This window comes from Quercus suber, unplaced genomic scaffold, assembly GCF_002906115.3.
Source record: "Quercus suber isolate HL8 unplaced genomic scaffold, Cork oak 2.0 scaffold_166, whole genome shotgun sequence".
In the NCBI taxonomy this organism is placed as follows: domain Eukaryota; kingdom Viridiplantae; phylum Streptophyta; class Magnoliopsida; order Fagales; family Fagaceae; genus Quercus; species Quercus suber.
Window position 1 is genome coordinate 78,297 of NW_027069627.1, and position 14,001 is coordinate 92,297.

The following is a 14,001-nucleotide window of genomic DNA, read 5'->3' on the forward strand; positions in this document are numbered from 1 at the left end:
TAGGGGTGGCAAAATCAACCCAAACCCATTTGCCCACCCAAACCCACCCACTTAAAATAAACCCAAACCCACCCAATTATTAGTTGGGTTAAATGGGTATTAACCCAATTAAACCCAATTAACACTAATGTTTATTGGGTTTTAATTGGGTACCCAATTACCCAACCCCAAAACTACTAAAATTACCAAAATACCCCCTCAACCTAAAAAATGACCAAAATAACACATAAACCCAAAAAATGACCAAAATACTCCTGAAAACCAAAAAAAGACCAAAATACCCTTGAAACTCAAAAAAGACCAAAATACCTCTAAAACCCAAAAAATGACCAAAATACCCCAAAAACCTAAAAATGACCAAAATACCCCCGAAACCTAAAAATGACCAAAATACCCTTGAAATCCAAAAAATGACCAAAATACCCCGAAACCCAAAAAAAAAATACCAAAATACCCCCGAAACCCAAAAATGACCAAAATACCCTCGAAACCTAAAAATGACCAAAATACCCCTGAAACCCAAAAATAACCAAAATACCCTCAAAACCTAAAAATGATCAAAATACCCCTAAAACCCTAAAAATGACCAAAATACCCCGAAACCTAAAAATGACCAAAATACCCTTGAAATCCAAAAAATGACCAAAATACCCCCGAAACCCAAAAAAAAAAAACCAAAATACCCCGAAACCCAAAAATGACCAAAATACCCTCGAAACCTAAAAATGACCAAAATACCCCGAAACCTTAAAATGATCAAAATACCCTTGAAATCCAAAAAATGACCAAAATACCCCCGAAACCCAAAAAAAAAATACCAAAATACCCCCGAGACCTAAAAATGACCAAAATACCCCTAAAACCCAAAAATGACCAAAATACCCCTAAAATCCAAAAAATGACCAAAATACTCCTAAAATCCAAAAATTACCAAAATACCGCCGAAACCTAAAAATGACCAAAATACCCCTGAAATCCAAAAAATGACCAAAATACCAAGAAACCTAAAAATTACCAAAATACCTCCGAAACCTAAAAAACGGCCAAAATAACCCTGAAGTCTAAAAAATAACCAAAATAACCCTAAAACCTAAAAAATGACCAAAATACCCTCGAAACCTTAAAAATGATTAAAATACCCTCGAAACCTAAAAATTAGCCAAAATAACCCCGAAGCCTAAAAATTGATCAAAATAACCTAGAAACCTAAAAATGATCAAAATAACCTTGGAACCAAAAAATGACCAAAATAACCCCGAAGTCTAAAAATTGACAAAAATAACCTCGAAACCTAAAAATGACCAAAATACCCCTAAATCTAAAAAGTGACCAAAATACCCCTTAAACTAAAAAGTGACCAAAATACCCCTTAAACCTAAAAAATGACCAAAATACCCTCAAACCTCTAAAGTGACGAAAATACCCCTAAACCTTGAAATGACCCAAATAAACCCAAAACCGCTAAAATGGCCACAAACAACGTGAAACCTCTAAAATTTCCAAAAATACCCTGAAACGTCTAAAACGACCAAAATACCTCTAAACCTATAAAACGACCAAAATACCCCTCAAAATATCTAAAATGACCAACATACAACTAATCCTATAAGATGAACAAAATACACTCGAAGCCTCTAAAATTACCAAAATAGGGGTTTGGGGTATCTTAGTCATTTTTTAGGTTTATGAATATTTTGGTCATTTTTTAGTTTTACAGGGGATTTTGATAATTTTTTAGGTTTAGGGTGTATTTTTATCGACTTACATATTTAAGGGGCTTTTTTTGTCATTTTTTAGGTTTCAAGGGGTATTTCAGTTAATTTTTAGGTTTCGAAGGTACATCGATTATTTTTTAGGTTTAAGGGGTATTTTGGTCATTTTTAGGTTTAGGGGCTATTTTGGTCATTTTTAGGTTTCTAGGTTATTTTGGTCAATTTTTAGACTTCGTGGTTATTTTGGCCATTTTTGAAGTTTCGGGAGTATTTTGGTCATTTTTAGTTTTCAAGGTTATTTTGGTCAATTTTTAGGCTTCGAGGTTATTTTGGTCATTTTTTAGGTTTTAGAGGTATTTTAGTAATTTTTTAGGTTTGGAGGTATTTTGGTCATTTTTTGGGTTTAGGGCTATTTTGGTCATTTTTAGGTTTCTAGGTTATTTTTGTCAATTTTTAGACTTCATGGTTATTTTGGCTATTTTTGAAGTTTCGGAAGTATTTTGGTCATTTTTAGTTTTCAGGGTTATTTTGGTCAATTTTTAGGCTTCAAGGTTAGTTTGGCCATTTTTTAGGTTACAGAGGTATTTTAGTAATTTTTTAGGTTTTGGAGGTATTTTGGTCATTTTTAGGTTTTGGGGGTATTTTGGTCATTTTCAAGTTTCTAGGTTATTTTGGTCAATTTTTAGACTTCGTGGTTATTTTGGCCATTTTTGAAGTTTCGGGAGTATTTTGGTCATTTTCAGTTTTCAGGGTTATTTTGGTCAATTTTAGGCTTCGAGGTTATTTTGGCCATTTTTAGTTCCAGAGGTATTTTAGTAATTTTTTATGTTTTGGAGGTATTTTGGACATTTTTTGGGTTATGGGTATTTTGGTCATTTTTAGGTTTTGGGGTATTTTGGTCATTTTCAGGTTTTAGGTTATTTTGGTCAATTTTTAGACTTCGTGGTTATTTTGGCCATTTTTGAAGTTTCGGGAGTATTTTGGTCATTTTTAGTTTTCAGGGTTATTTTGCTCAATTTTTAGGCTTCGAGGTTATTTTGGCAATTTTTTAGGTTTCAGAGGTATTTTAGTAATTTTTTAGGTTTTGGAGGTATTTTGGACATTTTTTTGCGTTTATGGGGTATTTTGGTCATTTTTAGGTTTTGGGGTATTTTGGTCATTTTTTGGGTTTCAGGGTATTTTGGTCATTTATGGGTTTTGGGGGATATTTTGATCATTTTTAGGTTTCAGGGGTATTTTAGTCATTTTTGGTTTAAATATAAAAATTGAAGCTCAAAGGCCCAAATCCACTATTGTCCTTTAATTTTTTTTAAATATTGTTTAATCTAAAAAATAAATTAATATTATAATTAATCTCATTAATTATTATGGTTAAGTCAAAATTCAGAGAAGTTCAACCCCTAAAAACCCCTCATTGTATGTCATTTGGTTATACTAAACTAAACTACTAAAGGCCTAAGTTTCCGCCACGAGTCCTTTGTATTTTCTAAAAATTGCAAAAAAAATCAATTTACATTTTATTTAATTTCATTACTTATTACTTATTAGTATTCAATTAGATGTCTCCTCAGCTTGATGGCTCTATATGGCTCATCAACTAAGGCACCTCTTTATTCTTATGAAAAGTGTATCAAAATTCCATCGTTTGAAATTGGCATTAAGACTTTGTGGATATTTTTGGTTTGCTAGAATCCGAAGATGCAATGATCTTTTTTCAATTAATAAAATTTCCTATTGAGTAATTTTAATGTCACTGTTAGGTTGGGAAGATTTTGATTCTTGATTGAATATTCGATCTTATATTTAATCTTTAAGCACATAATTTGAATACTTCAACTATCAAGACAAGACTTGGTGCAATGTGAAATCCAATGGTCCACCAGGCTTTTAATCCTCGTGTGTGCCCAAGACAAGTCTTTTTTATATTACTTCAGTCGGCAATGATATTTGACATAATTAAAACATGGTCAATTAGGCAACAAGTTGCACTAGATATTTAATCTGATGTGGGAAATGCAAATAGGATGTTATTTTAATTTAGTTTTATTTAATTTTAGAGGTCAATTATATATTTTTTTCTTAGTTCCTATTGACTAATTAGGTATTAGTATTTTATTTAATTTCTTAGAACCAAGATTACTTTCATATTCAATAATTAGGCTTTTACCCAAGGCATTAGAATTAGAATTTAGTCCTGATAGTCTATATATGCATGTTAATGTACTCATATGGAGACAAGTTTATGACAAATAAAATCTAAGTTGGAATTTTCTAATGGTTCAACTTTAGCCAACCCTAGATGCCAATTTCTAGGTTTAATATCCCACTTGATGCAGATTCCAAATAAGCGTAGGTGTTGATTTATAAATTTATCATATTTTTCAGTTTTTTTTTTCTTGCAAACTTCTTTAGAGAATTTTGTACTGCATCAGTTTTAGTATCAAACTTGTTCTACATCAATAATAACAATAGGGATCGTAGCACTAGTAGCTATAAATATGGATGTTACAACTAACCACCACAGCACGAGCCAACAAACTTGAAATAAACCTTTTTTTGTTGTTGTTGTTGTTGTTGTTGTTGAAAGAATGGCCAATAAACTTGGAATACATGATACAATTTACAAAAAGCCTAGAGGCATTTGCTGAAGAAATCTTGAATAAGAAATATTAGACAAAAATAGCACACCAGTGTTACTTTACAACTTAAGCCCACTTAACTGATTTCATATTAACAAAAATGAATAATCAGGGATTTAGAGATACCCGTCATAATCTTCTCATAACTTGAAAGGATGGTTAAATCCTTAAAGGATGATTCTTCTCTTGATGAATGCCACAAAAGATACTTTTCTGCCATTTGAATCCACCAGCAAAGGTTACCTCCATTCTAGAGCATTTCCATCTGAATAAAAAAAATCGATTGGTGAACCAAGATGTATTTCTAAATGGGGTCGACTACGTAGTGTGATTATTCGCATATTTTAAGTTATTTTCATGGCCCAAGTGAATGAATCATGTAGTAGACCAATAACTTCTATAACTATGAATATATGCATGCATATATGTATCAGTTATATTTATCTATGAATGTTATGTCTAGATCTCACTAGTGGAATCCACAAGAGTATTGGCAACAAGTTTTCAACACTACCTCATCTTTTTTTCCTTTGATTTCAGTAATGAATATTTAAGCTAGAACTGAACTGGGGAAAAAATTGTAGTAGGCTTTAATCATGTCAATGTGGTTTCAGAACACTCATTTACTACTTCATCAAGCAAGCTTCCAATATCCTTGCTTCCAACATAAACTGAATACAAGACAAGTGATTGGCATTACCTTTGCTTTTGAAGATCAAGCAAAGATAAAAAAAAATGAAGATTCCATGACACATGTTGCGATTTTATGTCTGGGGTGCTGCATCAAAGGAATGAAGAACTTGCTCCAACATCATTCTGGTGTGGACATCAAGAGGACTATCTGGTTTGTCTGAGTGAGTAATATTTAAGAGGTAGAGTTTCTTAGAGGCCACAAATACAGCTGAGAAGATCCTTTTCATCCCTCCCCTGGTGCTGTCAACCTTATACTCAAACTCATACACTTGTGAGCCTCCCTGGCCAGATCTCTCTGCAACTGAAATCACCTCAGCATCATTTGTACTTTCCTATATGAGAAAAGGACTCATGACTGTTTTCCTTGAATTTCCTTATATAACAAGAGAACTGTTGAAAAAAAAAAAAAAAAAGAGAGAGAGAAGAGATGCAGCAAACTCAACCAAGCATAATTTAGCCATGACTCATAAAAAAACATCCAAGGACTATTACTGAGGTGGCACATGCATGACTTTAATTGTTTCTCCAACTGAAACTTCCTATGTTCTGTTCTGACATTCAATCCGCCAATCAGTCATATATATAGCACTTTACACCCAAAAGAAGTCAAATGATAGATAACAGACCAGCGAAGCCTTTTGGGTCCCCAAAGTGGAATTGGTATAAAATAAGGGTTAATCATGCTCAAAAGAACATGGGTAAAATAAGTGAAAATATCTGGATTGATGAAAGAACCTAATGTAAACTTTCTGTCATAGAAGCTTTACTTGTCCCCTTCCAATTGTTTCAACTGATACTTGTAAAAGAAACATGATTTTGGATTGGTAAGTTACACAAGCATCCAATGGATCTTGAAGCAATTAACCATTTCAAGCTATCCAAATGAAAGTTCTTCCTTATTTAAACCAACCATATATTTAAAAATCCTTTCCATTCAAAAGTTGAAAATATTTACACCAAATAATCACTAGTGATTACATCCAAGCATGAAGCATAAAGTTATCTTGAAAGAATAAAGATATTTGCATTTGCATTGAGATGGATAGAGCCATAGTGCTGCTTCAATTACCAACCAAATTTTACACACAACAAAAAAGATCAAGTTGTGTTTCAATCTTAAGCAGGCAGTGCAATTAGAGTTATAAACCAAAATGAAAACATCTGGAACACCTTGTCCTTGAGGTGTTAATTAAGCAAGAAAAACACAGAAATATTAATTAACCTAGTGAAAAAGTGAAACAACAGCCAGAAGTGCTCGCACAAAACTAAAGCAAATGTCTCCCTCTAATTATGAAAATATCTAATCTTTAAAAATGTGGTTTTACCATTTTATTGCCCATCCTATTCTTTTTTTCACGTGTCCATTTGGATTTGCTTTTACCATTTCACTAAGAATCAACAAAGAACTTCATTCAATTTAAATCTCCTTTCTTCCACATTTGAAGCAATTACATACAATACCCACCAGAAAGCAGCATTTAAACAAAAAAAAGTTACCTTGCGCCTTTCGGCCTGTATAAGCTTTTCGGCTACAAATTGAGGAGTCCCAAACTCTCCAAGGCTTGTAAGACGAACTGGGTTTACCACAACCCCAACATTGTTACTTCCCTTATTAGCCTCTTCAAACAGAACAGTTGCCCCTGCCTTATCAACCTATCCACACAAAACCAACCTCAATTATACAAACAACAATACTGAAAGTGTGTCTGTCTGTTGGTTTGTATGCTGATACTATAAATTACCAATTGTCCCAAAACTTAAGCTATTAGGAAATGATGAATTTAATAGGCTTTGGGAACCTCTTGCTATGAAACCATAATAAATTACCAACCGTCCCAAAAGCTTTTAAGTTCTTAGAAAATTGAATCTAATTTAATCTAACAAAAACTAGATACATTCAAAGCAAATTCACACGACACATACATGGTAGAGTAGAGTAGAGAGAGAAAGGTAGTACCTTGATCCAAGAAGAGGGTCTGAGGAGAGTGAAACCCTCCTTGGGATCTATGTACCTTTGGAGCTGCAATTCTTCAGCCAAAATGGGCTTTGTTGTCATGTTTGGCAAAAACCCATTTGAAAACAATGCAAGAATTACTAGGTTGAGGTTCCTCTTTCTCAAAAAACCAAGTTGGGTTGCTTTGTGAGTGTTGTTATTATTAATATTCAAATTCAAATAATGAGTGCTATCTGGGTTGTGCTGTTGAGTTGATGAAAGAGAAGCTTTGGGCAATGAAACTGAGAAGAGAGTTCTGGGAGAAGACATTAATGTTGGACCATATCTATCATGTTTACAGAGATTGTGGTTGTGGTAATGGCTGAAGAGAGTGAACCAAATTTGCAAAGCCATTACTTTTACTCTACTCGTTCGTTGTAGATGATGAGGGCCTTTTTAACACGTTGTTGGGCTTTTTAGCCTGCCCACAGATTTAAGGAAAATGCTAGTAGCAATAAAATAAAATAAAATAAAAACTTACATAATTTTTATCATAACTTGTTGTGTGACGATAGGAGTAATAAAATTTTAGATCCACATGAACCCATTATATTTTTTTCATCAATTACAACTCGTCACATAAAAAGTTGTGTAAGTTTTTTGATTTTAGCATTAGTCAATTAAAAAAAAATATTAGCCCTAATATGTCCATATGCATAAATAGAATGTTGTGTAAATATACATGAGCATAGTTATTGTACATTTCAAATTTTCTCAATTTTAAAATTTTTTTATATATGTTTTTGGATGATGAATGAAGAGAGTGGTTGTGGTGTGTGAAAAAACAAAAACGATTAAAAAAATTAAGAAAATTTGATATTTTAATAAAATAGAGTTTAAAATAGATAATATGTCGTGTATTTTTTAAAAAAGTGGTTAAGTAACATAGAAAACGTAGGTTCTTATACTAAAATAGACAAAAATTTGTACGATCTAATATGAATGCTCTACTTCCTCCTATGTCTTTTATGGCTTTTGTGAGATATTGGTTAAAGTGCATTAAAATGTGTTATTAAATAACATTTGTATACATTTTAAAAAATAAAGTGAGCTATACACATATATTAAAAAAGCACTCATAACCACAATGACTTATTAAAAAAAAAAAAAAAAAAGGTCTGCTTATCCAAAGTGAATAATTCAGTATTAAAAAAATTCCATCCACAACTGAACAGATTCATGGAGAAATGATTCCAAAATTAGATATCAAACAGCAAAGACTACTTTTCTTGTAGACTCAAATGGATAGGCATATATGAATTTTGATGAAATTTTATTCAAAGAAGCTTCTGCGGAATGTACATTTCATTTGTCCACTATAATAAATCTCCAATCATTAATTTTGAGAACTAAAAGTTATCAATATACTCCTCGGATACGTTCGCATAAGATTGTGAATGGAGTTCTTATTTGCTTTCAATTCAACTATTTGGTACAATTCCTTTTTGACATTTTTTTCTTTCTATACTCAACATTTGATGTAGTCTAGACCAATCTAAAATGCACCTAAATAAATTCTTCTCTTTGGAGCTGTATACAAAATAATTTGACAATGTTGAAAGATAAAGGGCCTCCACTTATAACTGAAATAGACTTTAAAGAAGCAACAAGCAAATATATGATTATAGCAATTATTTCATCAAATGTGAAGTAGTATTTTATAAATTCCAGTACCCATTTCCAAACTTGAACCAACACATCATTCTCTTTCCTTTTCATCTCTCATCTCCACCTCCAAAAAAAAAAAAAATCCTTAACTAAAAGTGTTATAATTCTCCTTCAAAACCCAGAAATGCCTACGCTTCTATTATTGAAGCAAATACAAATGGACCCTTTGGCTTCTCTTTGGTTTGGAAAATAGAATAGCTGAGTGAATCAAAAATACAGATGAACTTCTTGAGCAATATTCATTATTTTTCACAGAAATCCTTTTTTTTTTTTTTTTTTTAAATATAGCAGAATGGTAAAGAGTAGAGGAAATTAAAGAGAAGAAAGTATTGGAACTTACAGAGAAGAAGGGTGGGTGAGAATGCAAACGCATGAGCATAGAAGCCATTTGGTTGGTTGGCGTTTTGAATATCTGATTATTTCTTCAGCAAAATTTAAGGTGGTCGGATTATGGCAAAAGAAGAAGAGGTTATTTCGTTGAGTTTGTGGTTGCGGGTCTATTTTCCTTATTATAAAGATGTGTTTGTTTTTTATAATAGAAAGAAGCATTGGAGAAATCGAACTGTTTCTCACTTTCTTTGTCTTCACAATTTGGTCCGCTGCCACTTGAATTGGGTGACACTTGTTTTCCCACGCTGCATAAGTCTCCACCCATCAATTTCGAAAAGTCGGGGACTTGTAATTATGACTTAAAGCTGAATTAGGTTAGTTAGTTATAGTAATAGTATATACGATGAGAATTGAGATGAGTTTTCATGCTGTAGTATGCTAGTATGAGTTCTGCATTATCTACTAGAGACTAGAGAGCTCATTTACCTTAACTAAATTGTTATACAATTTTTTTTTTTTTTTTTGAAATCATACATTGCCCCACTAAATTATATTTTTCTTACCCTTACCTTTTAAACTATAATAATACACACTTACCTTTTTAAACTATATTCTTTTTTACACTTACTCCTCTAAATTATGAGATTGCACACTTATTTCCATAGGTAACAATTTAGGTAAGTAAATATGCAATCCCATAGTTTAGAAAGCAAGTATTATGTGAGTAATAATTAGGAAAATAAGTGTGTATTTTCATAATTTAAGAGGATAAGTGTAAAATGGTATAGTTTAGGGAGTAAAGTATAATTACTTTTTTTCTTTTTTAATGAGAACTCTATTAGGATTTGTTTTTTTATTGATTATGCCAAATAAATATAATGTTTTTTTTTCCTATTCGATGGTTAAATAAAAAGATATTTTTCTTTTCGTTTACCTCTATAAAAGGAGCTAGGCCGGTATTGTTAAGCTAAGAAGGAACGTGTATTTTTTTTTTTTTTTTTTTTTTTGTTAATATTGAAATTTGATTTGAAGTTTGGAACATATAACATCTTGATTATTCATTTTTTTTAAAACTACTTTGAGGAGTATTTTTTTTTTTTTTTTAATAAGTCATTGTGGTTATGAGTGCTTTTTTAATATATGTGTATAGCTCACTTTATTTTTTAAAATGTATACAAATGTTATTTAATAACACATTTTAATGCACTTTAACCAATATCTCACAAAAGCCATAAAAGACATAGGAGGAAGTAGAGCATTCATATTAGATCGTACAAATTTTTGTCTATTTTAGTATAAGAACCTACGTTTTCTATGTTACTTAACCACTTTTTTAAAAAATACACGACATATTATCTATTTTAAACTCTATTTTATTAAAATATCAAATTTTCTTAATTTTTTTAATTGTTTTTGTTTTTTCACACACCACAACCACTCTCTTCATTCATCATCCAAAAACATATATAAAAAAATTTTAAAATTGAGAAAATTTGAAATGTACAATAACTATGCTCATGTATATTTACACAACATTCTATTTATGCATATGGACATATTAGGGCTAATATTTTTTTTTAATTGACTAATGCTAAAATCAAAAAACTTACACAACTTTTTATGTGACGAGTTGTAATTGATGAAAAAAATATAATGGGTTCATGTGGATCTAAAATTTTATTACTCCTATCGTCACACAACAAGTTATGATAAAAATTATGTAAGTTTTTATTTTATTTTATTTTATTGCTACTAGCATTTTCCTTAAATCTGTGGGCAGGCTAAAAAGCCCAACAACGTGTTAAAAAGGCCCTCATCATCTACAACGAACGAGTAGAGTAAAAGTAATGGCTTTGCAAATTTGGTTCACTCTCTTCAGCCATTACCACAACCACAATCTCTGTAAACATGATAGATATGGTCCAACATTAATGTCTTCTCCCAGAACTCTCTTCTCAGTTTCATTGCCCAAAGCTTCTCTTTCATCAACTCAACAGCACAACCCAGATAGCACTCATTATTTGAATTTGAATATTAATAATAACAACACTCACAAAGCAACCCAACTTGGTTTTTTGAGAAAGAGGAACCTCAACCTAGTAATTCTTGCATTGTTTTCAAATGGGTTTTTGCCAAACATGACAACAAAGCCCATTTTGGCTGAAGAATTGCAGCTCCAAAGGTACATAGATCCCAAGGAGGGTTTCACTCTCCTCAGACCCTCTTCTTGGATCAAGGTACTACCTTTCTCTCTCTACTCTACTCTACCATGTATGTGTCGTGTGAATTTGCTTTGAATGTATCTAGTTTTTGTTAGATTAAATTAGATTCAATTTTCTAAGAACTTAAAAGCTTTTGGGACGGTTGGTAATTTATTATGGTTTCATAGCAAGAGGTTCCCAAAGCCTATTAAATTCATCATTTCCTAATAGCTTAAGTTTTGGGACAATTGGTAATTTATAGTATCAGCATACAAACCAACAGACAGACACACTTTCAGTATTGTTGTTTGTATAATTGAGGTTGGTTTTGTGTGGATAGGTTGATAAGGCAGGGGCAACTGTTCTGTTTGAAGAGGCTAATAAGGGAAGTAACAATGTTGGGGTTGTGGTAAACCCAGTTCGTCTTACAAGCCTTGGAGAGTTTGGGACTCCTCAATTTGTAGCCGAAAAGCTTATACAGGCCGAAAGGCGCAAGGTAACTTTTTTTTGTTTAAATGCTGCTTTCTGGTGGGTATTGTATGTAATTGCTTCAAATGTGGAAGAAAGGAGATTTAAATTGAATGAAGTTCTTTGTTGATTCTTAGTGAAATGGTAAAAGCAAATCCAAATGGACACGTGAAAAAAAGAATAGGATGGGCAATAAAATGGTAAAACCACATTTTTAAAGATTAGATATTTTCATAATTAGAGGGAGACATTTGCTTTAGTTTTGTGCGAGCACTTCTGGCTGTTGTTTCACTTTTTCACTAGGTTAATTAATATTTCTGTGTTTTTCTTGCTTAATTAACACCTCAAGGACAAGGTGTTCCAGATGTTTTCATTTTGGTTTATAACTCTAATTGCACTGCCTGCTTAAGATTGAAACACAACTTGATCTTTTTTGTTGTGTGTAAAATTTGGTTGGTAATTGAAGCAGCACTATGGCTCTATCCATCTCAATGCAAATGCAAATATCTTTATTCTTTCAAGATAACTTTATGCTTCATGCTTGGATGTAATCACTAGTGATTATTTGGTGTAAATATTTTCAACTTTTGAATGGAAAGGATTTTTAAATATATGGTTGGTTTAAATAAGAGGAAGAACTTTCATTTGGATAGCTTGAAATGGTTAATTGCTTCAAGATCCATTGGATGCTTGTGTAACTTACCAATCCAAAATCATGTTTCTTTTACAAGTATCAGTTGAAACAATTGGAAGGGGACAAGTAAAGCTTCTATGACAGAAAGTTTACATTAGGTTCTTTCATCAATCCAGATATTTTCACTTATTTTACCCATGTTCTTTTGAGCATGATTAACCCTTATTTTATACCAATTCCACTTTGGGGACCCAAAAGGCTTCGCTGGTCTGTTATCTATCATTTGACTTCTTTTGGGTGTAAAGTGCTATATATATGACTGATTGGCGGATTGAATGTCAGAACAGAACATAGGAAGTTTCAGTTGGAGAAACAATTAAAGTCATGCATGTGCCACCTCAGTAATAGTCCTTGGATGTTTTTTTATGAGTCATGGCTAAATTATGCTTGGTTGAGTTTGCTGCATCTCTTCTCTCTCTCTTTTTTTTTTTTTTTTTCAACAGTTCTCTTGTTATATAAGGAAATTCAAGGAAAACAGTCATGAGTCCTTTTCTCATATAGGAAAGTACAAATGATGCTGAGGTGATTTCAGTTGCAGAGAGATCTGGCCAGGGAGGCTCACAAGTGTATGAGTTTGAGTATAAGGTTGACAGCACCAGGGGAGGGATGAAAAGGATCTTCTCAGCTGTATTTGTGGCCTCTAAGAAACTCTACCTCTTAAATATTACTCACTCAGACAAACCAGATAGTCCTCTTGATGTCCACACCAGAATGATGTTGGAGCAAGTTCTTCATTCCTTTGATGCAGCACCCCAGACATAAAATCGCAACATGTGTCATGGAATCTTCATTTTTTTTTATCTTTGCTTGATCTTCAAAAGCAAAGGTAATGCCAATCACTTGTCTTGTATTCAGTTTCTGTTGGAAGCAAGGATATTGGAAGCTTGCTTGATGAAGTAGTAAATGAGTGTTCTGAAACCACATTGACATGATTAAAGCCTACTACAATTTTTTCCCCAGTTCAGTTCTAGCTTAAATATTCATTACTGAAATCAAAGGAAAAAAAGATGAGGTAGTGTTGAAAACTTGTTGCCAATACTCTTGTGGATTCCACTAGTGAGATCTAGACATAACATTCATAGATAAATATAACTGATACATATATGCATGCATATATTCATAGTTATAGAAGTTATTGGTCTACTACATGATTCATTCACTTGGGCCATGAAAATAACTTAAAATATGCGAATAATCACACTACGTAGTCGACCCCATTTAGAAATACATCTTGGTTCACCAATCGATTTTTTTTATTCAGATGGAAATGCTCTAGAATGGAGGTAACCTTTGCTGGTGGATTCAAATGGCAGAAAAGTATCTTTTGTGGCATTCATCAAGAGAAGAATCATCCTTTAAGGATTTAACCATCCTTTCAAGTTATGAGAAGATTATGACGGGTATCTCTAAATCCCTGATTATTCATTTTTGTTAATATGAAATCAGTTAAGTGGGCTTAAGTTGTAAAGTAACACTGGTGTGCTATTTTTGTCTAATATTTCTTATTCAAGATTTCTTCAGCAAATGCCTCTAGGCTTTTTGTAAATTGTATCATGTATTCCAAGTTTATTGGCCATTCTTTCAACAACAACAACAACAACAA

The 14,001-nt window shown here is 32.3% G+C and overlaps 2 protein-coding genes across 2 annotated transcripts; one reads left to right on the top strand and one right to left on the bottom strand.

Annotated features, from left to right (window-relative positions):
• Positions 1–4,251: 4,251 nt before the first annotated feature.
• LOC112032809 (psbP domain-containing protein 2, chloroplastic) lies at positions 4,252–7,414 on the bottom strand. The gene is made up of 4 exons (XM_024065581.2): positions 7,002–7,414; positions 6,542–6,697; positions 5,052–5,376; positions 4,252–4,616 (listed from the first exon to the last, which is right to left on the bottom strand). The coding sequence occupies exons 1-3, from the start codon at positions 7,389–7,391 to the stop codon at positions 5,116–5,118; spliced, it is 807 nt and encodes a 268-aa protein (XP_023921349.1). The 5' UTR covers positions 7,392–7,414; the 3' UTR covers positions 4,252–4,616; positions 5,052–5,115.
• A 3,445-nt stretch (positions 7,415–10,859) lies between these two features.
• On the top strand, positions 10,860–13,994 carry LOC136069396 (psbP domain-containing protein 2, chloroplastic-like). The gene is made up of 4 exons (XM_065777861.1): positions 10,860–11,272; positions 11,577–11,732; positions 12,900–13,224; positions 13,660–13,994. Exons 1-3 carry the CDS (start codon positions 10,883–10,885, stop codon positions 13,158–13,160), a joined length of 807 nt encoding a protein of 268 aa, XP_065633933.1. The 5' UTR covers positions 10,860–10,882; the 3' UTR covers positions 13,161–13,224; positions 13,660–13,994.
• Positions 13,995–14,001: the final 7 nt, after the last annotated feature.